The sequence below is a fragment of the Protomyctophum bolini genome (assembly GCF_963924005.1).
Source record: "Protomyctophum bolini genome assembly, chromosome: 4".
NCBI lineage: Eukaryota > Metazoa > Chordata > Actinopteri > Myctophiformes > Myctophidae > Protomyctophum > Protomyctophum bolini.
Genome location: NC_137865.1, coordinates 17,516,455 through 17,541,730, shown reverse-complemented (window position 1 = coordinate 17,541,730; position 25,276 = coordinate 17,516,455). Strand labels below are relative to the sequence as shown.

At 41.3% G+C, this 25,276-nt stretch overlaps 1 protein-coding gene across 1 annotated transcript in view; it reads right to left on the bottom strand.

Annotated features, from left to right (window-relative positions):
• Nucleotides 1-25,276, bottom strand: part of nell2a (neural EGFL like 2a) — a 167,530-nt gene that overhangs the window by 124,401 nt on the left and 17,853 nt on the right. The window contains exons 3-9 of the mRNA XM_080760945.1: nt 20,230-20,380; nt 17,882-18,055; nt 16,841-16,937; nt 13,216-13,288; nt 12,657-12,739; nt 11,725-11,853; nt 2,468-2,570 (exon numbers count right to left, since the gene is read on the bottom strand). Of these exons, the coding sequence (XP_080617071.1) occupies nt 2,468-2,570; nt 11,725-11,853; nt 12,657-12,739; nt 13,216-13,288; nt 16,841-16,937; nt 17,882-18,055; nt 20,230-20,380 (810 nt within the window). The remainder of the gene's footprint in view (nt 1-2,467; nt 2,571-11,724; nt 11,854-12,656; nt 12,740-13,215; nt 13,289-16,840; nt 16,938-17,881; nt 18,056-20,229; nt 20,381-25,276) is intronic.

The following is a 25,276-nucleotide window of genomic DNA, read 5'->3' as shown; positions in this document are numbered from 1 at the left end:
ACTTAAACATTCCAGGTGACTAAAATGTGACTAAAACTAAATGAAAACTATTCAAGAGACTATGACTAAAACTAAAATAGAAATGTGCTGCCAAAAACAACACTGCTTCCCAGCCTACATGGTGTTCTCAAGCAACAGTCCACTTTTATTACTTTTGGGAATAAATCAACAAAAACAAATATATCAGCCCCTTTTGTGGGCAACTTCAGTCAAAACAGGAGGTGAGTAAAGCTAATATCCAGCTGCGAAAATCACTTTGGAGGTGAATAGAGGGAAATTGAGAGGAGTCATGGGATAAGCAGGGTAATAAGAGTCCACACTGTGCGTGCGTGCGTGCGTGTGTGTGTGCGTGCGTGCGTGCATGCGTGCGTGTGCAGGACTGGGGAAAAACTGAATTCTATCAAAAATGTGGATATGTGATGAAACAGAATTATTCATCTGCCGAGAACATAGTCAACGCACAACAGCTATTGATGAGTGAGACCAAAACCAAACAACCTTACGGTCTGCATTATGCTGCACAGCATCAGAGGGAGAGCATGGCCTTAACCCATTCTGACCTGAGATCAGATTCTAAAAATGTCTTCTACATCCTGACAGTTTTCTGAAAAAGCTATGTTTCTGTCAGTGGTTCTTCGATTTAAAAAAATATAGCAGACCTACAAGCTCGTAGCGCGCCACTCAGTGGTGCACTATGAGCTTGTAGATCTGCTATTTTTCAATAGCTAATGCATAACATAATGCACCAACACCAAAATTGGTTCCCGCCCAAAATGGGTTAAGAAAGCCTTATAAGGAAATGCTTTATTTCCTTCTTCAATTTCTCCTCGGGGTGAACCCGACGTCTGCGTGTGTGAGGTGCCTGCGCTCCCATAGTCAGAGGATATTAATAAAATCTGGGAACACATTTCTTACCAAGAATTTTCTTCACCAACGTGTTTGTAAAGTGTCTACTAACATATCCCACATTGGTTTCTATTCAACCACCCTAGGGGAATCTTTGACAGCTGCTGAAAGTTGGGGTACCATACAACCATTATAAGGCAAAATGTTCTACATTTCATTATGCTTTCAGTGACGTGTCAAACTATGGGGTTTTCATGATTCTGAATCCATTCCAAGCATTAGTTGTGCACGAAAATCACTCCTTGGGCTAAAAATGAACATAGCCGTCATCCCAAATGTGATGGCTATGGCCAAACTAGAAGTCTATGGCCAAACTAGGGGTCAAACTAGGGGGTTTTCATGATTCTGAATCCATTCCAAGCATTAGTTTTGCACAAAAAACACTCCTTGGGCTTAAAAAGGCCATAGCAGTCGTCACAAATGTGATGAGGTCAGCACATTTGGCCACATTTTGTGAAAGTGGCTATGGCTGAATTTTAAATACTACTTAAAGTACACTTTTCTGTTATTATTTACTTTACTGGAGTACTTCTGATTTTCTATACTTTTACTTCTACTCCTCTACACCTTAGAGGCAAAGCTTGTGGCTTATTTCTAACCTATAATGTTTTCAGATGCATATTGTAGCACGATGATTAAGTTTAAAACGATTAATACACTGTCTGGATGTCATCTTGAATGGGATTAAAAACGGAGTTGTTCTGTAATCAGAAGCAGCTGTGTTTGGACGGACGCGCAGCAATGGGAATAATAAAGGTGAATTAAATCAAGATTCATTTGACACTCGACACGTCATCACGCATCACGATTTCATTCAAAGGAAGTAATTAAAATAGGATATTTAGGGACTTTTGATATAAAGATACACAAAAATGCAAATATTCCCATTGTTTTGGCATCCATTAGACAATGATGACCACGGATATGGTCTAAAAGTGTGAAAAACTGATTTTCGCTATAGGTCTTTAAATGCCTGACTGTGAGCTGGAGTAGTGCACATATTAAGGGCTATATCTTGCACCACCCCTTAACCCTTATCCCTAAAATAAATTACCATTTAAAAAACATTTTAAAATAGTTCAAATAGCTGGTCTACAAGCTCACAACGTGTAGATGTAGATCGGCTAGTTGAACTATTTAAAAAAAATGGCAAATAAGGGATAAGGGATAAGGGTAGGAGGCAGTGTAAGAGAGTGAAGGGTTTAGGGATAAGGGTAGGAGGCAGTGTGAGAGAGTGAAGGGTTTAGGGATAAGGGTAGGAGGCAGTGTAAGAGAGTGAAGGGTTTAGGGATAAGGGATAAGGGTAGGAGGCAGTGTGAGAGAGTGAAGGGTTTAGGGATAAGGGTAGGAGGCAGTGTAAGAGAGTGAAGGGTTTAGGGATAAGGGTAGGAGGCAGTGTAAGAGAGTGAAAGGTTTAGGGATAAGGGTAGGAGGCAGTGTAAGAGAGTGAAGGGTTTAGGGATAAGGGTAGGAGGCAGTGTGAGAGAGTGAAGGGGTGCAACACACTCAGGGATATGGGTAGGAGGCAGTGTGAGAGAGTGAAGGGGTGCAACACACTCACGCTGGCACTCCTTGCAGCAGGCACCCTTCATGTAGGCAGGCTGTGTGCCCGCCGTGCACTGTGGGGGAGGGCAGGAGATGGCCTCACACTGAGCACTGCCGTTCTGAGGGAACAGGACACACACACACACACACACACACACACACACACACACACACACACACACACACACACACACACACACACACACACAGCTTGATCACAATGTACAGTAGGAGAGCAGGTTATATTTCTCACCCGTCAGTCAATCACAGTAGTGGCAGGGGTCTTTGACAGGCGGTTCCGGGACCTGTGGCCCTCAGAGTTACTACAGTACATTAACCACTTGAACCCCAGCCTAGCATTCCTATTCTGAGGAGAACATTAGCCAAACATTTCTGATCTACAATCTCTGCAATTTGTTAGCAAAGATGTTTGATGTAGACTAGAGTGAAAATATTTATATTTGTGTGTGTGTTTTTTGTGTGTAGATATTTCAGGATTTCAAAGTGTCCCCATGATGTCATGGACACTGCATGGGCTCACTTCCTTCCTGGACTACAATTCCCATAATGCTTTGGTCCACTGCTCCTCCTTGTGGATAGGGGGAGGGCTGTCTTACCGAGACAACATGTAGTCCAGCAAGTAAGTGTGCCCCAGTGTCCATGACATCATGGACAATTTGAAATACTGAAATATCTAAAAACACATATTACCCACAAAAACCAGAGGAAAGTGTTTTTTGTCTCCCAAACATCATTAAAATAAGACTAAAGGGGAGAATTGGCCCATTAAGTTTCTGAAAATACACATTAATCATTAATCATCATTCCGTCTGACATCATCAATATGCCATCTTGTGCCACCTGGGGTTGTGCTTATTATAACGTCTGTGAATGAAGGCATGGCGACAGTAACATCTACGGAAACCGCGTAATTGGTAACATCTTATTCCGTGACCTTTAGATATGAAAGGTCGCTGCTAATTGCCACACATAAGTTAAAGAACACATCCCATCTAATGTCCTAATTGCGAAGCGTGGCGGTTTCGTTCGGATGAGCAGACGGAACGAATCGCACATGATAATTATCATCTGTCAAGAGCAATTAGACGCGATGTGGTGAGAGATATCGTCTGTCAGGTGGAAACCTTGTATCTCCACATTTCAACTTTTTCAAGAATCATGTCCTACTTCGTCATCCGAAACCTACAAATAGCCGTTCTACAAGTTCACAAAACGTTGTGATGCGTTGTCATTTTAAGTGAAAGTAGTTACGTCTGTGTGAGGGCTTTATATGTAAATATTGAACCATTGAAAAGTATTAACAAAGACATTTTGACTAAACAACAAACTACATTGGATTATTTTGATTATTAATCAATGATCTAATTATTATATATATTTTTCTTTTTTTCTCTCCACATTTATTCACTATCCCATTTAACCCTCACCGCATATTTCAGAGTTGCCACAGCTATTGGTATCCTACTGGGTATCAGCTGCCAGTGAGGAGCCCCCACCGGGAGGACACTGCTGTGTGTTACCACTCCTGATGTAACCTATTGGCTCACGTTACTGGCTCACGTAGCTCAATCATTTCCAATGCTTAATTTATACAACCGTGTCAGGTGCTGAAAATAGCCCCGATCTACAAGCTCACAATGCGTCGCGTAAGTGATGCATTGCGAGCTTGTAGATTGGTTATTTCCGGGCACATCGTACGACGAAGTACAAATCGGACATTCACTCTCCTTTTCACAATTATTCACACTTGTGGTGGAGAGAGAAAAGCAGGATTGTGTCCGTGCTAACTGCTATGTACTGCCGTTGAATGGTGTGACTGTGGGTTGCCGTGGATGCCTCTGTTACTGTGTCTTTTCTTGGGTAACTGGGGCAACAGCCTGCAGACCCCAGGGAGTAATGAGAATGTAAGACATGGACAATGGGGCTCCTGTACTGTTGTCCCTGGTTTCCTAGACACCAGTGGTGGGAGAAGTACTCAACATTGTCCCATTAAGACCTGGGGCTGATTCTAAAAATGTTTTCTAAATCAGTTTTCTGAAAACCTTATGTTGATATATTAAGATTTGCAAAACATTTCAAGATTTAAAAAAAATAACAGATCCACAAGCCCATAGCAATAGCATGGCACGAAGTGAAGTGCTATGAGCTTGTATATCTTCTTTTTTTTTTTGCCAAAGTATAAGCTGCACTGTAACTTTCATGTTCTACCCTTAGCTGCTGTAATGCTTTACCACAAAGCTTCTTGCTCAGGGGAGAAATTCAATGTTGACCTTTCAGGCTGTATAGTGTATACCACGTGCTTGTCACTCAGTCTTGTCAAGCCAGACGCGCAAGTGCAGGGTGACCAAACACAACCACTCCAACTGTTGTAGAAGTTATGTAAGGACGACGGCTTTGTGTCGGGATCTAATCATCCTGAAGTGGTTTACATCTCAACAATGACTGGCTCGCCATTAATTATCCCACGGCTGAGGAAATAATACATTGACCCAAAAGTAACAAAATTAAGGATTGAATTTTTACGGTAATGGAAGTAGTCCATTAATTTATGCCAGGTCACGGTGCGTAAAGTGCAGTGTCGCCTCGGAAAACAACAGGAAGTGTTGATGAAATAGAATACATGTTATTGCATTGTGTATTTCTCGCTTCAAATGTAAAGAGAAAAAAAAATGTTTAGCTATGAATGGCATTTTGTTTACATGGCTGTCGTGTTGGATACGGCACAACACCAAACAACACAGCAGGTGCTCTGAGGCTTTGATTACAGTGGTCTGTTATTGAGCTCAGCGGTTATTATTCCGAAATAACACACCGCTGAATTCTGTGAATGACCAATCAGAATGGACCCCACTTTGAGAACCACTGTTATAAGGCAACACAAGAATGACTGAAATTCTTACTTCTTACTTCTTACTCTTTTTTGTTTGTTTTTATTTTAATAATTGCTCACAGTTCATATACTCTCCTATGTCTTCCTTAGCGTTTTAAATTGTATTGTACTTTACCAATGTTGTACACATCATCTATCTCTACCATACGCTTTATTTTCTGATTTGCTTAGTCTCTGTTTAAAAAACGTTCGCTCTGAAAGAATATATATATTCAAAGATTTGTGCCGCATTTTTAAGATTTTTCAAAAATAGCAGACATACAAGCTCTCAGCGCTATGAGCTTGTAGACCTGCTATTTTTCAATAGCTAAAGTATAACATAATGCTTAGTTAAAACACCAAAAGGCGTTCCCGTCCAGAATGAGTTAAATAAATAATTAAAAAACAAAATAAGGCAACGCAAGTTTGAATTTCAACAGTGAGTGAGTTCAAAGTGCACTACGTGCAAAGCATTAAGACAATTAAGATAAAGCGCAAAAACGAAACCCATTTTGAATACAATTCAAATTGGCTATTAAATTAATTGCTAATAAAAATGAAAAGAAAGATAAAAAATGAGAATGAGCTCAAAGGAAAAAAGAGAAAAATAAAAGTTGCAGTGCAGCACAAGAAATTAATTAAAAACATCAATGACAGTCAATGGCAAACAGAAATCTAGCTTTGAATTAAAAGACCTTGACTGTTTAATACAAAAGCTCTCTTTCTTTTTCACACACACACACACACACACACACACACACACACACACACACACACACACACACACACACACACACACACACACACACACACACACACACACACACACACACACACACACACACACACACACACACACACACAGAATAAACGTGACTGAAACATGAAATCACTTCAGTCCAAGATGGCCGCTGAGTGAGTAGGCTGGGTCTGAGCTCCTGTCTGTTTGACTCTTTCATTTGAAAAACTGTAGCCGGCTATAAACTTTGCAAACCTCATCTATAGTCTGTAGCTTTAAACTACTAAAAGTCTACCAACTCTGCTTGAAAGGAGGACTGTTTGTTGCTTTCTACTGCCAACCTCAAGCCGACGCCTCAAACAATGGATGAAGCCATGGTGAATGCCTTATCTCAGGCCATTGTGCAGCAGTTAAAAACTGAAATGATTGCTCACTTTGACACCAAAGTAGAGCCTATTCTGCGCTCGCTGCAGGGCATCCAGAACTCCTTATCCACACTAGGAGACCATGTGCAACATATGGAGCAGCGTGTTGGAGCTAATGAAGATAATGTGAATGATCTCACCACTCGGATGTTACAACTTGAGAAAGACAATGCCTACCTGATGTCGAAGATCGATGACCTGGAAAATAGGAGCAGGTCCTTGAACCTTCGTGTCCTAAGAATCCCAGAAAGAGCTGAAGCTAAGGACCCAATCGGGTTCATGGCTGGCCTGATTCCTCAACTCCTGGGGCAGGAGAACTTCCCCAATCCACTGTCCATCGAAAAGGCTCATCGTAACCCGGCGTTCTCCCGACAGAACGACAGAACCACTCCGAGGCCTATCCTGATAAAGTTACAACACTTTCAGGATAAGGTGAAGATCCTCCGCCTTGCTCGTGAAAAAAAGGAGCTGTTCTACAATGGTTCCCGTGTCCTAATTTATCCTGACTACAGTGCTGAATTGATGAAGAGGCGCCAGGCCTTCCTCCCAGTTAAACAACGTCTCAGAGAACTTAATTTAAGATACTCATTACGTTTTCCAAGCACCCTGAGTGTCACCGTGGATGGAAAGGAGGAGCTGTTCCGAGACCACAAAGTTGCCGAAGCTCTCTTCATGCCCAACGTCTAATCCTCCATTCGCGCCAATGTCTTTTGAAGATGAAAGTGATGAAGACCTTGTTTACTGCTCTATGGTGACAGAGACCCGCAGCTACTAACTCTGATTACCAGACGATCCTATCAGGCTAATTGTAGCCTGTCACTCGCCACTAAGTATTCTGAAGACCTCCTAAGTTTCTGATGATTCCTCTTCATGATCGATGATGACACTTCTAATATGTAAGTGATGACATTTGAACTAACCGATGGAATCCGTTTGCTTTTGCCCTTATCCTGTGGCTGTTTGTTTTTGTTATGCTGCTCAGCTTGCGTCTTGCATGCTGGTCTGACTCTGGTCTGTGTGTTTGCTGGAAAACACTGCAGCGCCAGCTATTTTCAATTGCCGTAAAGCAGTGACATAGTGTCGTAAAGTGCTGCAAAACGTATTTTTCTTTTTCTGTGTAGTGCTTTGAGCACCAATATGTTACTACGAGGCATAATAGTCTTTTCTCTTATATAGCACTTAGTTATTCTGTGCAACGTAGTGATCTATTTCATTTTCCTATTACTACTAATGTTTATTAGTATAATTATACTGAGGGTATTGTTTATTTTATTAACAGTTATGTTTCTTTTTATTACCCCCCTCTTTTTTCTTCCATAAATGATAATCTTGCTTGAGAAGCTACCTTCTCAGTTTAGCGCTGCCTTTTGTTTTGTTTATTTATTTATATTACCTTTTGTTTTTCTTGACTTTTGCACTGAGCTACATGTTTGCGTGCGTGCGTGCGTGCGTACGTGCGTGCGTGCATTATGAAACGGACAGGGGCTCAGTGGGTTTGAGGTTCTGGCCTATTCACCTAATTCCTTGAGCCTAAGGGGTCACGGATTAATGGGCCTGTCTTGGTCTTGTTTTTTTCTTTTCTGTTATTTGTTATTTTGCTGTTGTTCACCTGCTTTTGTGTCTGTCCTGTGCCGTCTGTTTGTCTTGTTTGTCTTGTCTGGGTATGACTTATCACTTTTTATGTCTGTAGCATGTAAACCTTGTAACCTCTACAAACCTTGGGCTTGGATCCATCCATTACCTAATCTATGTTTAAACAGTGAGAGTGAGACAATTGTTTTTAATCATCAGTCTGGATAATATCAAGGGATTAAAAGTTATTCATGTGAATATCCGGAGTCTAGAACATAAAATGGTGCTACTTAGGCCATGGGTTGCTCTATATAAACCTAACATTATTACACTCTCTGAAACATGGCTTACCAGTGACATTCCAGATAATAGATTAAGCATCACTAATTATGTTCTCTATAGATCTGACAGGTGCTCCAAGAGTGGAGGAGGCGTGGCCATATATGTTTCCACTGATCTCATAAGTGAGTTAATCACTCCCACAGTAGACCCTCTACATTTTGAAGGTATCTTTGTTAAGATACATTTTCACGAAAATAAGTACATAACTATTGGTAGCATATATAGGCCACCCTCCGCACCAGCTGAGTCATTTAACTGTATCATTACTACTATCAACTCCATTCCCTTCAGGAATGAACTGATTGTTTTGGGTGACTTCAATAAAAACTATTTACACAGATCTTGCTCCAAAGAAAAACACATGATTAACAATATAAATCTTACTCAACTAATCACTGAACCAACACGAATCACACCTACTACTCAGACACTGCTCGACTGGATACTCGTTTCACATCCTAACAGAATTCTGAAATCAGGTGTGTTAGCTGACTGCTTTAGTGACCACTCCATTATATACTGTGTATGGAAAATTAAATTACCCAAATCCCCCCCAAGAACAATAAAAATCAGACAATATAAAAAAATAAATGTAGATATTTTTATTAATGATTTGTTGGCGATAAATTGGGATAGATATCAACTCATACCTAATGTTCAAGATGCCTGGGATTTTTTCTGTTCAGAATTTACCCTGATTGTTGACAAACATGCACCATGGAAATTAGTGAAAGTGAAGGGCCAACATCTCCCGTGGGTCAGTCCTGAACTTATACAGCTTTTCAGGCAAAGGGACAAAGCGTGGGCAACATTTCGGCGGACGAGGAGCGGTGCTGATTGGGAAGCTTATAGGCAGCTTAGAAATAGGAGCAAGACAAAAACCAGAGATGCGGAAGCAAATTATTATAAAGAAAGTCTCACAAATGATTTTAAGAATCCCAAGCAATTTTGGAAAAAAATCAAATCGGTTATGAATACATCAGATAAGCATCATATCAATCAAATAAGATGCAATGACACAATATTAAATGACTCATTATCAATTGCCCAGGCTTTCAATCAGCATTTTTCCTCTGTCGGCTCCACTCTAGTAAATGACACATATCTTACCCCTGGTTCTTTCAATAATGGTCCACAGTGTACTAGCCTGTTTAACTTTCGGAGAATTTCACCTGTTGAGGTCCAGGAGGTCATCAATGAATTAAAAATTGATGGTGGTGCTGGACTGGATGGAGTTGAAAACAGATTTCTAAAATTAGCTGCCCACATTATTATGTATCCACTTGCCGATTTATTTAATCTTTCCTTGTCTACATGTGAGCTTCCTGTTATCTTTAAAAGTGCCCGTATCACACCACTTCACAAAGGTGGTGATGTACTCAATTGTGATAATTATAGACCTATTTCAATTATTTGCTCTACAGCCAAAGTCTTTGAAAAATTGATATATAACCAACTTTCGCAATATACCAATACGAATAACATTCTTTCGGAATTTCAATCTGGTTTTAGGCCCAATCATTCCACTACAACTGCCTTACTTAAACTTACTAATGATGTATACTCTTCAGCAGAAAAAGGTCTACTCACTGGTGCCATATTTATTGATTTAACCAAGGCGTTTGATTTAGTTGATCGATATCTTCTTTTGGATAAATTACATGCGATTGGCCTCTCTCAAAATGCAATTCTGTGGTTCAACTCATACCTCCATAATAGAAAACAGTGTGTTGTCATGCATGGGAAGAAATCTGATATGGTGGTTCAACTTAAAGGTGTGCCCCAGGGGTCAACTTTAGGACCCCTTCTTTTTTCTATTTATGTGAACAATCTGCCATCAATTTTTAGACATTGTTGCTCCCAGCTATATGCCGATGATACGGTCATCTACACATCTAACTCTGATTTAGCACAAATCCAAACTTCTCTTCAATACGACTATAACATATTACAAAATTGGCTCCTACATAATAAATTACTGCTCAATAAGTCAAAATCTTTTATTATGATCTTTGGTACTAGTCCTAAACTCAAATCCATAACAGATTCCCTTACTATAACCAGTAATGATGGCACGACTTTGCAAAAAGCTGACAACATTAAATATTTAGGCGTATGGTTGGACCCAGAACTTGCTTTCAAATCTCACATTAACCATGTGTTAAAAAAGGTTAACTTCGGAATAAATGCTTTATATAGATCCAGAAACTGCTTTTCACTCAGTGTACGTAAGAAACTGGCTTTGCAATTAGTACTTCCACTATTTGACTATTGTGATGTGGTTTACCAAAATGCCTCAAAATCAGATCTTGTGCCGCTTAACACTGCATACAATAGACTCTGTCGATTTGTCCTTGGCTGTCCTTTTCTCACACACCATTGCATAATGTATGAAAGACTTCAATGGACACCTTTACATATAAGAAGACACATGCACTGGCTTCAACTGGTTTTTAAATGTATCTATTTCAATTATCCTATTTACCTCAAACGTTATTTAACTTCTATCCCTTCAACACAACGTACCAGACACTCCACTCAGGTTTATTTTAATGTTCCTTTGGTCAGTATTGAATTTGGTAAATATGCCTTTTCCTTTAAAGCCCCGTCAGACTGGAATACCTTGCCAAATAACATTAGATCCATCTCATCATTCCCAGTTTTCAAAAGTGCATTGTCTTCATACTTCAAAGTCTTATGTTCTTGCTTTCAGTAAATATGCCATTATATCACCATGTTTATTCCGTTATTTTATTATAATTTTTTTAATTTTGTATTACTATTATCATTATTTAATTATATTTTTTGCACTCACTGTATAGGACATAGAATCTTCATATGCTACATTATATTATGGGATGATTCAAAGCCGTAATGAGGTTGTAAAGGTTTTCAAGGTTTCAATGTTTAATGTTTTGTGTTTTGTGTCCATGTTAGGTGTATGTAATTTGTTTTGTTTTACTGTTTACATGTACAAAAAAGTTGTGACATGTAACTGTTGGGAGCCCCTCGAAAACGAGATGATACATCTCAAGGGGTCTTTTTCCTAATAAAGAAACTTTAATCATCATGAAAGCATGAAAAACTGACATTTCAGTCTGTGAGGAGACAACAGGCTGACAACTTCATATTGAGTTCCGCCTATACATTTGGTATAAATGTAAGCAAAATATGTGGGCGTAATGTACTGTATATAAAACAGCCATTTCATACGATTATTGTGAGCATTTTATTATCACGATAAACAATAATAGCGATTATCGGCCCATCCCTAACGCCCGCGTGCGTGCAGAGAGCCCTCATACCGTGCATGTGCAGTTCCTGCAGCCATCTGTCCAGCCCTCGTCCTCTCGGTAGACGACCCCCTTGACGCTGCAGGTTCTCTCACAATAACAGCCGTCCAGCCCATTCATCTTCTCCTCCGCCCGGGACAGCTGCTCCACCCCAACCACACCGAGAAGAGGGGAGAGAAGAAGAGGAGGGAGCCACTTCTATCATCAATTTACATTCATATTTCATATGTCAGTTTTTCCCAAAATTGATGCCAGGCTTCTTCGTACAAGTAATCGCACACAAATCACACAAAAGAAGTGAAAATAGCCGATCAAGACACACAATATCCCACAAAAATAGTGAAAATAGCTGATCTACAAGCTCTTTTCATATATATATATTTTTTTCGTTTTTTGTTTAAATAAATGTAATATAAAAGGAACCGTTTTATACGTAGCCTACAAGGTTTACACCCGACAGTGACAATCACTGCCACAACAAGAAACTATCATTTGAGCTATACCCAAGGGCCAGAAGAAAAAAAGAAAAGGAAAAGGAATTGGTGTGGTAGGAAGCAATAATTCCTACTGGGATATAAAATACAATAACAACAGCAGCAACTGTGTCCAGTAGCTTCCAACAATAATTATAGCCAATGTCAAATGCCTGCCAGCCTTTTGTTGCAGTTGTTGCTATGGAAGCAAATATGATATTTGCTCTACAACAAGTGCACGTTCATTTCAATTTCTAGTCACTGCTAATTCCACTCGTGTGTTTGTCACGGTCAAACTGTAATACTGTTTGTTTCGGGCTACAGCCTACCTACAACCTAAACTAGTTATAGTATCAGCCAGTATTAGTCAATGCCCTTGTTATTTTGGATTGCCATCACAACATAAAGCATTGTGAGTATTCCTTCAGAATACGATCATGGAATATCATCTCTGTCGTGACATTACTGTACCTTGCTTGATGTTTTGGCAAGAATATCCTGGAGTTCCATGATCTTCTGCACAAGTCCATGGAAATCATTGCAGGTTGGGCATGCTGCATTATGGGAGAAAAGATATTAAACTGCCACAGAATACAGAAAAGAAAAGAACTGACGGTGTTTATTTTACAATAATAATAAATTATAAAACCTGACATATACTGCAATATCTACCGTCATCATAGTTAACAATTATGCACATAATTTAGAGTCAGGTTGAAATGAGATTTGGATCGTTCATATTCAGTCTACAGCTAAAGCACACTTTTATGAAAGCACTCCCAGAATGTTGAGACACCAAAACATTTATGAGAATGACTAAGCTCTCAATTTGCTTTGCCCTTTCTCTTAACCATCTAGTATAATGTGGCACAATCATTATTCATAATGATGTCACAGACAGGTCGGGTTTGGAGGTGTTTTTCTTTTTCATAAAAATATCAAAAAGCATGTCTGAATGAAATAATAAACTGAATGTGTGTGTGTACGTATAGGTATCTACAGTATATACAATGGTTTATGCCATACTCACTTCTGTTGAGGTCTGGACACTGTGAGATGTACCCCTGTGGCATCACCAGTACCTCCACATCCTGCATCACCCCCTGCACATGCACACACACACACACACACACACACACACACACACACACACACACACACACACACACACACACACACACACACACACACACACACACACACACACACACACACACACACACACACACACACACACACACACACACACACACACACCTTCTTATTGGTAAACACGACTTCACAAATGAAATATTGAATAAACGTGACTGCGAGTGAAAATCTGACCACTGTCTGCTGCGAGGAGACAGTGGGCTGACAACTTCATTTTGAGTTCCGCCCGGTCGCCACTCCGACAAACTGCCCCATAATTGGACGCCAAATATAATATTTGATATAAATTGGAGTGAATGCAGCCAGGAGTAATGTATAGTGTATAAACAGCTATTTCTGTTTTCCCATTGATTGACTGATCCCCATGATAAGCATAACCTGGGAAAATACACATACATATAATTTGATTGCAAGCCTTAATTGTGACTGGTGTCAACATATCATTTGATTGAAAGCCTTTCAAACACTGGCTTGGACAACACACACACACACAAACATTTTAGTTCTTTATTTGAATCCGCAAATTTCAATACATTTGACAGGGAGACAAATATAACAGGATTAACAGTTCAAGGATACACATGGCACCTTTCCTCCACACAAACATAGCCGAAACAGAGTCAGTATTTGGCAAGTTGTTTGGCTTTGGTCTTTGTCATGCAAGCTATTGTTATGTGACTCGTGGGCAGTTTATGTACATTGCCCAGGCTTCCAAACTACACATGCGTGTGTGCGCCCGCACACACACACACACACACACAAACACACACACACACACACACACACACACACACACACACGCGCACGCACGCACGCACGCAGTATAGTCGCCATGGTAACCCAATCTCATTCCTTGACAGTATTTATTTCCCTTACAGAAGTGGAGGGGTGTGCAACATGGGAGAAATTGTTTTTTAAATTGTCTTGCCACTTCAATTTGCCGGCCATAAATGTAATAATCCTGCCGGAAAATTATTTCATGGCCAAGCCAAAGAAATGTGAGACGATGGAAATCGTGTGTTCTAGCTAGCAGCAAAGAAGAGAATGCCGATGCTATACATTGAATGGCTACTACAGTATGGTGCTGTCACGAGTAGGGATGGGACGATAATGAACTAGCTTTTGTTGAGCTGAAAATTGAATACCACTTAAACCTACTTGATAAAACGGACATGTAAAGAGTACATTTGGTATGCTCTTATTCCACTGTACACTACACACTATCGATTCGACAGAAATGTCCTTGCAGGCTGCTGTTTTTTAGCATTTTTTTCTTAAAATAAACTAAAACTTTTCGCAGCAGTCTTCAATGACCTTAATCGTGATATGAAATATTCACATCGTCCCATATCCCTAGTCCCTAGTGCAGTCAGGGATTCTCAAACCTTTTAATTTTAAGGACCCTCAATTTGACATTCATTCATTAGGCCATGGACATCCATAACTCTGAGTGTGTACAAATCCTGTACATTCATAGAGTAAGACGTTTGGTTCCAAACCAGGGCTTAGTTTTATTTATTTAAAGGATAGCCCCTTGAGATGCATCATCTCGTTTTAGAGGGGGTCCTCCATTCTGCGTGCGTGCGTGCGTGCGTGCATACTGTATGTGTGTGTGTGTGTGTGTGTGTGTCAACGTATGTTAATTAAGCGATGTGTTTTAAGGGGGGATGTGCTTCCATGAAGCCACTCAATCAAACGGAGGGGGAGGTGCTGCTACGTCAAGATTAGTGCTGACCTCGAGGTCTTCTTTCATCTGCCAATTAACACTGTGCACGTGCACGCACACCCCCACACACAATTATGTTATTGTACTTGTGATGACATCGACAGTTTAGGATGGCATTGAAAGTACGGTAGTTAAAAATAGGCAAAGAATTGCAGATCCACAAGCTCACAACAACATGTCGCACTGCAGCATGGGTTTGTAAATCGGCTATTTTCCGGTGTGCGACATCGCTGACGATGGGACGAACAACTACAGTTCTCAAAGGGGCTGACATTTTCAGGCCCGGCCCCAACTGGGCCCTAACTGGAACCCGAAAAAAATTGCATAGATTTTCGGCCCGAAAACGTAGGGTCGTGTGTAGGGTACGGGCAGAATTTGAGATCTCTATGCACAACTAAGGACAATTAGGGACAACTCTAACCGTAAAAGTTAATCATGACCTCTAAACGTTTAATCCTAATCCCAAATTTCTAATTGTAATACTAACTCTTGTTGACGCAAAAAACAATCATTTCTCAGGAAAATGGTCCTCACATTTTCATGTTTCTCGTGGATGGCTTAGATGATATTAATAACTTTCCACGAGATACTGTATCTCATGGATAGCACGGAATGTGTTAAGGGGATCTCGACTAATACAAGTACACGCTTGCGTGTGTGCGAATCGCCATCAAATCGCATCGAATCAGGAAGAAGGGTGAATCGTATCGCATCGCCAGGGGATTCCATGTATCGCTAAAGTATCGTGTCTCTGGCAGTGCATCGAGATGCGTATCAAATCGGCCTCACACACACACACACACAGCATAGGTACCTATAGGTACTGGCATCAGATAAAATGTCCCCCCGCCCCTGTGATTAAAATAGTTTTCAGTTGCCGATAAAGGCGACATTACAACCCAGCACTTCTCCCTGCTGCTGATGATGTGTAGAGCAGTCGGCTAGACGCCATATTATGTCTCCACTTCAGATAAACAATAGGCCAACATTAATTTAATGAGCATCGTCCAGAGGCTATTTAATGATTTCCCTCAAATGGGTGTTGTGAAAACTGCTGGGATAATTACCGCTGTTGTTTTAGACGCAGCAAGGAGAGAAGGCGACAAACAATGACGGCAAAACAAAAAGTGACTTGCTAGGGTGGTGCCCAGAGACCTGAGGAGTATTTAAAGTGACTTGCTAGGGTGGTGCCCAGAGACCTGAGTAGTATTAAAGTGACTTGCTAGGGTGGTGCCCAGAGACCTGAGTAGTATTAAAGTGACTTGCTAGGGTGGTGCCGAGAGACCTGAGGAGTATTTAAAGTGACTTGCTAGGGTGGTGCCCAGAGACCTGAGTAGTATTAAAGTGACTTGCTAGGGTGGTGCCCAGAGACCTGAGTAGTATTAAAGTGACTTGCTAGGGTGGTGCCGAGAGACCTGAGTAGTATTTTGCAACTCCTGCAAAACAATTAAGTTGGTGGTGATAAAAGGAAAAGTTTTGGGGTAAGCTATGGTGCAAAAGTCAAGATGCATTAAGGCTAAGTTATACTTAATTTACGTGTGGGAGTTGTGCAAATAAGTTTAAAACTAGTATCTACAGGTATCTAACATACAACAGTGTTAATTTTGTCGACTAAAAGTAGGACGAAAAATAATTTTGTCAACAAATATAAACTAGACTAGTATTGTTGGTATACTTTACACAATTATAAATCAGGCATTACCTGCTCTTACAGAGCTGAATCAATTATCATTTGTTAATCTGCTGTATAGAAAGTAGTTTTTAAAGCGATGCCAACCTTGAAGAGGCCATGAGGACCGTTCCTCTGTCCGACCCAGAAGGAAGCATCCTCAGGTATGTCCATGAACGGCATTTCCACCACCCTCTCGTAGATCCTTTAGAATAAATACATACCAGTTACAGTAAATGCTGTAAGACAGTGGTTCACAGACTAGAGGGGTCGTCAAATAATTTGAGGGGGTTCCCAGATCATTAGCTTAATGTGCAACATTAACATTCTCACTCAGCGGTAAACAAACCAACGTCCAGTATAAGTGTATACAGGGTATCCGCACATTTTTATTATAGTTATTTATAAGTTTATAATTTAATGACCTTTAAGACCTTTTCAATACCATTACAAAGAAACAGCTGGCAATAAAGAGGCAAACGTTGTGAAAATAGCCAATCTACAAACTAGTTTGGCTATTTTCACAATGTTTAAATGTATTATTTGGGGGGGTCGCAGCCTGAAAAGCATTTCTGTTTTGTTGACTTCTGCTTAAAATAAACCAAAGTGCTTATCATCCTACTATATAATTGAGAAATCTGTCTGTCTGAATTAATTAAGTTTTCCCCTTAATTAATGGCTTGGCCAATCATCCTATGCACATTACACATGGGCATTGAGCATTGGCATAGGAAGAGACAGACCAAGCTGATTTCCCCTAAAATATAAGCTGTTTATTAAGCAACATCACATTTGGGGAAAGTAAAATCCAGAGGTATTCATTTAACTCAGAGAGTGTATAAATGTGTACAGTCTCTGATTTACAGCGCACCATTTTGTGCCACGCTGCGAGCTTGTACATCTGCTATTTTAATATGAAAAATAAGTATAAAAAATGTGTGTAAAAACCTTTGAGAAGAGGTTTTAGCTCGTAACCCAAAAGAGAGATTAGATGTTTGCCAAGGGACCCAAACTAGTGAAAATAGCAGATCTACATTAATTAAAAATGAAATGTAGGAAGCACCCATAAGAATGTGCCCGCGACCCACAAATGGGTCCCCGAGACTCCCGACCTGAGTGTTTGGGAGCCAGTGGCGTAAAACGCAGTACCTGTTGCAGTCCACGTGCAGTATGACGTGGGAGGCGCTGACCGCCACGGACACCTTGTGCCACTGTCCGTCGGCCAGGCTGTACGGGAACACCTCGGTGTGGGCCTGCTGGCCCTTGGTGCGGTAGTGCAGACGCACCTCACTGCGCTGCCCGCTGCTCTCCAGCTCCAGGAACCTGCAGGAGGGGACAGACATGCATTTATACTGTATCACCCAACGCCATACATACGCAATATATCGTACAGAAGGGGTCTTCTGACAGGGACCCCTATAGGCTAACTTAAACCCTAGCATCCCTATTCTGAGAGTGGGACATTAGCCGGCCTTGTGAAATCGGCTATTATCGACAAAAAGGTTTGATGCAGAATAGGGGGGGAAAGAGCAGACCAAGTACAGAGCCAGCATTCAAGTTTACATATTAATAGAAAAGATAATTAAAAAAAGAAATACGTTTTTTTTCCACAACAGATGATAGTGCTGCCCAACAAATCTATTAAGCTATCTCTTTCAGCTAAGGGGTCCTTATAAATATTGAAGACCACTGTAAATCACTTTTTCAGTTTAATTCACGCCATTCTGTGTTGAACAAGAGGAACATGCAACAAAGGGTGTGTCTACAAGCTCACAACTGCAAGCTTGTATATCTGCTAGGTTTGAAACCATTTGATTTTTTTTTTTTTTACATAAATCTTCTCTTCTGTGGGTCCCTGGCACACATTCAACATCAATGTGGGGGGTCCTTGACTTCAACAAGTTTGAGAACCACTGCATTAAAGCATTTGTATTGTGTGAAGCCAGAATTATACTTTGAAGGAGCATAAATCAGGCTTAAGAGAATCCTTGTCTCTCCACACCATTGAGATTCAGCTCAAGGAGCGACGCTAATGGAAAGAGCTGCCAATACAGTCACCAGCGCTGCATTTAAAGAAGACTTACTTCAGCCATTTGCTTGAAACATTATTCAAAAGGAGAAGAAAAAAAAACAGACAGTGACACATTTGCTTGAAACATTATTCAAAAGGGGGGGGGGGACAAGAAAAGGAAAAAAAAGACACCGACAGTCCGACACATAACTGCAATGAATGAATTAATGAATTGATTAATCTACCCCCAGCTAACCCCAATCTAATAGAGTTACTCTCCCCCATGCAGCCATGCATAGTAGGCTATTAGGCTACAGACAGTACACACATTCATTCTAGCTGCACAAATCCACTACAGTAGCTAGCACTGGCATTAAACAAATCCCAGCCTAATTTCCAAATGCCGCACTTTCTAGTCTACGAACGACTGGGAAAGCCAGTATATTTGGGGGTGAAAGTAATTAACGCAGCTGTGAAGTCTCTTCTCAGCACTGACTTTAATGTAGACATACAGTACTTCAATGGGTGTGTGTGTGTGTGTGTGTGTGTGTGTGTGTGTGTGTCATATTCACATAGTCTAGTCTGATTTTCTCCCCACTGCCTGAGCCAGGGTAATGTAGAGCATTAGCATGCTAACCGTGGCAGTCAGTGCTGTGTCTCATTACTTCTCCCTCCACGATTACGGGCCCAGTGTTTGGAACGGTGACGGAGTGTTCATAATATGTTGACGAACAGGGTGATTTGCTGGTTTACTCGGTCACTGACTGATGGCGAATGAATGCGTTTAAATGTTTATCAAACAAGCCTAAGCACCATCCCAACCTCAATGTGCAGTTGGAATGCTCTAGTAAAATCCTCAGTGTTAAAGGTGCAACAGGCAAAATTCAGCCACTATGTCTCACTCTGAACACCTGTTGCATAAGGTTCCTTATTTCTCAAGTAAGGCAGCAGTTATGCAGTTTGTATTACAATTTAGGCATTTAGCAGATGCTCTTAATCCAGTGATTTACAGTAAGCAAGGACAACACAAGGCAATGCATCAAATACAAGGTAAACCGAGAACCTAGCATCAGTCTAAAATCGCTAGTAAACAAAGAAAAAAAAATCTCTACATTGAAGCTATAATAGGATGCCAGTCTGTGTTGTCTGAATTACACTTAAACTTTGCATAAGCCGGCAAGGCTAGGTCAAGTGTAACGGTAAGTGCTACACAGGCTAATTCTGAAGTCTTCAGATTACAGTGGAAGATTGAGTGATTCTGCAGTGCAAGTGCACTGAGGAGTTCATTCAACAGTTTGGGAGCCAGAAGGGAGAAGAGTCTGGGATGTGTAGAGCGTAGAGCATGTATAGAGATGTTTAAGGAAGGTGCTTCCCTGTGGTATCATAACATGCTGCCTCAGAGCGTTTGTTTAGGGGAAAAGTAGCTTTCGCAAAAAATGAAAGTATTATGGATAATGTCAGCTTACAGAGTTGTGTTCATTCCTACCTGTGTTCAGCGTGGTGGATGGAGAGGATGACCCCCGAGTTGAGGTGCTCCTGCTTGAGGGTCACCAGCACGGTGAATTCACTCTTTCCTCTCAGTTTGTGGACCATGCGCTCTGACGCCCGTGCTGAGGCCTTCACCTCCCTGGACGAACCTAGGAGGACAGGAGTGTTGTTTTTGTCAGTACATTTTGATTTTAGTTTTAGTCATATCTGTCTTTTGAAGTCACATTTTAGTCACCTGGAGTGTGTTAGTCCAGTTTTAGTCGACTAAATGTCATACGATTTTAGTCGACTAAATGTACAGTTGATTTAGTTGACAAAAATGTGTTTTGACAGGCCTTGATGTCGTTGTAATGGCAGATTTTACACTTTGTTTGTATGCTGAAAATAGCAGATCTACAAGCTCACAACGCGTCACGCTGCAACGTGTTGTGAGCTTGTAGATTTGCTATGTTCAGCATGCAACCTAGCATAAAACTCTTGTCCACTAGTCCCTCCCTAACATTTTAGTCTAGTTTTTATTTGTTGACGAAATTGTCAAAATCGAAAAAAGGTAGTCGACGAACACTGGGAAGCACAGCTACTTAAACCATACAATCTAGAGTTGACAGATTCGGCGAGAGAAACACGCATGCACACACACACACGCACATTTTAAAGTAGCCAATCTACAACCTCAAGTTTCTTACTGGAAACCTTTGGCAACAAGCGAGCCCCTCTAACCTTTGGGCCACCAATGCCCCTGCATCGAAAGTGACCCCCCCCCAAAGGACCCCTTTGAGAACCAAGCTTTAGGCAAGGCCTGACAGTAGGTAAGTAAATGAGTTTCACTGCATTTTTGACGGGCGCTAGCCCCTCCTATAAACAGCTATAGAGTAGATATAGTTGTAGACCCACGTCCGTATATATATATGTACGTCGACGCTAGGTGGCGTCATATCCCAAGTCTGTATATATACGTACCCAACGGCCAACGTAGACCGTCTATATAATGGTTGATGCATGCCTACGGAAGCCTTTAACATTGGTCAGGTTCACATAGCAACGCCCCACCATTCCAACTATGGAATTGCATATTCACAGTGCAAAGCAGTTGAAAGGAGGATTTTCAAACCACCATAAGTTGGATTCTAGGATCACTGTCCTTGGTGGATTTTCTGCCATCCACATGTCGGATTTAATTTGTGCCTTTGTACTGCCGCCATTAGAAACCTCTGACGAGAGGTAAAGAGTGTGTGCTTGTTCCAATGATACTAGAGTGTGTGGGGGGCAGGCAAAATCTGACTTTTTCAAGTGAACGCGTATGCTGGCCCCTGGAACTGGGGTTTTATGCTAACCGCTAGCGGTAGAGATAGAGTTAACACAAACATTAAATGCCATTGATAATAATGGAGAATTTATTTCATGTGTCTGAGCAAAACGGCTGTCGGTATGTCGGTGGAAAACTGGAAACCAATAAGGGACCACCATTCTTATTGACGTGATGTTTCAGGTTGGTATAATTGATTAGAGCGCCCCTCACTTCACACAGGTGTGATTTTAGTAACTCTAAAGTGAAAGGCGTATTTCACTTATATAAATAAAGCTCAGCTACTGCGGTTGACACAAGAATTTTCGAACAGGTCCTCTTTGAAGTCAGTTTCTGCAAGAGTATATGCATTTTGAATACATATGAAGATTTGACAAAAACTCCTATCAAAATAAAGTGATTTTCACGCCACTCAACCATGATAAATGCCAGCTGTGTGTACACAGTGATGTATAAACATTTACAATTCACTTCAAGCACAATATCTGTTTCCTGCTGTCTGTCAATGAATGACATAAGCTATTGTGGATGCAGGCATCCGTGACTTGAATATACCAAGAGTAACACTTTATTAAAAATAAACTCTTTGGTGTACCAGCAGTGTGCATTACAAGGTTGGTGCTGATCGGTTTGCACGATTATCTCCATGCAGGGACGCACAGTTGAAGAAACAGACAAAGCCGGATCTGATTGGTCGAGGTGGGATGAGTGCCAAGTAGGGAGTCATATACCATAATGCACACGGCGGCCATACATGGCCCTCATTTATCAACACGGCATACGCCCAAATATGGGTGTACACTGGAATCACCACAATTTTCGGCATGTATCATTTCAGCGTGAACTTTGGTGTGCGCCCGGCAAAATATCACGTCAGGTCGGGAGCTGTCATAGGCGTTGTCCTCACCTGTCTTTCTGTCGTACAAAAGCGGAGCAGCTGACAGGCTGTCACAGGCATATAAACATATGTATTCACTCCCAAAATGTATATAAAACTAATAAATATTATACATGTGAAAAATTGTAAAGGCATGTCATATGAAATTGGTAGGATATTTCCAAGTGTACAAGCAATTAAAATCGCACAATTAAAAACAATGTTGCAAGTTAGATGCTTAAGCCATTTAAACAGTGTTTTGCATGAGCGCATAGGCCTACTGTACATGCGAGGATTTGCACTGCCTGTGCTGGAATAGTTTCATGATATGGACTATGGAGAGGCATTGGAGGGAGAATATAGCTGCAGCTGGAGAGTCTCCCAACGGGTACTGTATTCTAATCTACAGCAGGCCCATGTCTTTCTGGAGTTACGGTATGTGCAATCTCCTCGTCTCGTCCTCGTTTAAGGATAAACCCGACACGTCGCTCGAAAGCCAAATGTGCCGAGCCAGTGCAAGTGGGGACCGCATCGGAGATGGGTAACCCAGCCAGCCCACCATCACCAGACACCAGTACCACATATACTGTACGTTCCCACCACCACCAGACACCAGTACCACATATACGTTCCCACCACCACCAGACACCAGTACCACATATACTGTACGTTCCCACCACCACCAGACACCAGTACCACATATACTGTACGTTCCCACCACCACCAGACACCAGTACCACATATACTGTACGTTCCCACCACCACCAGACACCAGTACCACATATATACGTTAAGGTTTAGGCTGCGCATTCATTGACACTTGACAGCCCAGCCACTGCAGCGAGACGATATAATATAGACTGTCATAAACGTGCATGTTCACAGTGTCACGGTCCCGGACCACAGTGACATGAGACAGACAGGACAGGAGATGCAGCTATTTGCAAAGCAGCAGCGTGTGTGTGCGGTTGTCACGGGCTGTGCGCGTCCAAACTCAGTCCAATGACATGTGAGTTATTTGTCAATTGATTCATGGTTCACAGGTTCAGGTTTTCGTTCACTAATATTATCTTGTTATATATTAACTGAATAAAGACTTAAAAAATGTAATATAGAACTAACAACACACAGTGACAGTTGATTGCAAGTTGTGTGTGTGTGTGTGTGTGTGTGTGTGTGTGTGTGTGTGTGTGTGTGTGTGTGTGTGTGTGCGCGCGCGTGTGTGTGTGTGTGTGGGGGGGGGGGGGGTGTGTCCTTGTGGTCACTCAGTCCTTGTGGTCACTTCTCCATTGGAATTAAAGAGAGTCACTGCTTTCTGGTCTCCTACCCACACAGATATAACAGTCAGGAAATCAATCGAAGTTTGCGACTCTTGGTTTTCTCCCAACGTCTTTGGTTCAACTTGGCCAGTGATTGAACTCCAGCCACCCCCAGTCTCAGGGCTGACACTAACCAAAAAGCCACTGAACTAGTGAGTAGAGTAGAATGGCCAGAGGGAATGGAGAGAGACTGACCATGAGAGTTTCAGCATTAAAAGACAGGCCGATCGACTGGTCGATTGAGGCTGGTTTACCCTGTACTTAAACCCTATACACATTGTTGACCGGTGTGTCCCCTATACTTGGTAAGTTTTTTCCCCTCCAAGACGTGTTGTTGTGACGAGTTGTGAATTTAAAGACCTGCTATTTTGCCAAATGTTCACCTGTTCATAACATGCCCAGTAAAGGGACGTTAGGGTTCAAGTATAGTCTCTCGAGACAGACAGCTGACTTAGTCAAATTCAAAGGAAAAGAGGGCGCTGTTTTTCCTTTATTGTTTGACGATGGGTTCTCAGATTGGGGCTCAAGTGGTTAAAACATTGACTTGACTATGACTGTCTTCAGTATTTAGTGGGCTGACGAATTATTAACCACCAGACAGAGGTGCTTTGGAATATTCTCTGTAGACAATGTTCAAAAAGCTTTATTTCATTGTGCAGTGGCATCGGAGCTTCGAAAATGGATGCGACCAATGCGGTAATTTTGCAACAAATAAAGGTGCTTTTTTGTTGTTGCCGTAAGCCCAAACAACACTTAAGGGTTGAGACGGGACGAGACTGTTTCAGCGTTCGTCCCAGTGGTGTGATATGTCCTGTTGCACGTCGACCCAAGTGATTCAACTGGTTCAATTCAACGGCCCAAACCACACCAATGGTTTGGGAATGACATACAGTAAGATGTTATGAATGGCATTGATATTTATTTTATATATATTTTGACTGGGAGTCATTCCAACACATTACATCTACCTCTTGGCTGAGGGTGATTTCCCTTTGGTTGTGTGTTACTGTTAGATCATTTGGTTTCTCATGCATTCTACAATTCTGCCATACCACCAGAAATGAAATGGTGTGACTCCCTATCTTCAGCACGTGTCCGCAATTCACAACAGAAACCTAAGGGCCCTATACTTCTAGCATCGCTTGCCTTGAATGTACTTCTGTAGTGTACTGTTTGCAAATTGTTTATCAACCAAACACACACACTCAAAGGACCCAGGTTTGAATCCAGATTACATCTTACATCAAAGCAGTTCATTTCTGTCATCTGCCATGCTCGTGTGGATAGGATTTACCCAGTAGTGGCCAAGAGTTCCATTGTTTACCTTTTAAGAGACTAAGCAAGTGACCAAACAGGAAAGTCTCAAGGTGCAAGGCTCAACAATATAATGACACTGAGAAAACAGCCAGCACAACGCTGAGTAAGACGTGTTAGGTTGAAACATGTCCGTTGCTCTGTCTGTGGAGAGGTAAATAAAACTATAGGTGAATAACATTCATGGTGTGTTGGGTTGGCTCTGTTTTCTCAGTTTCACCAACTATTT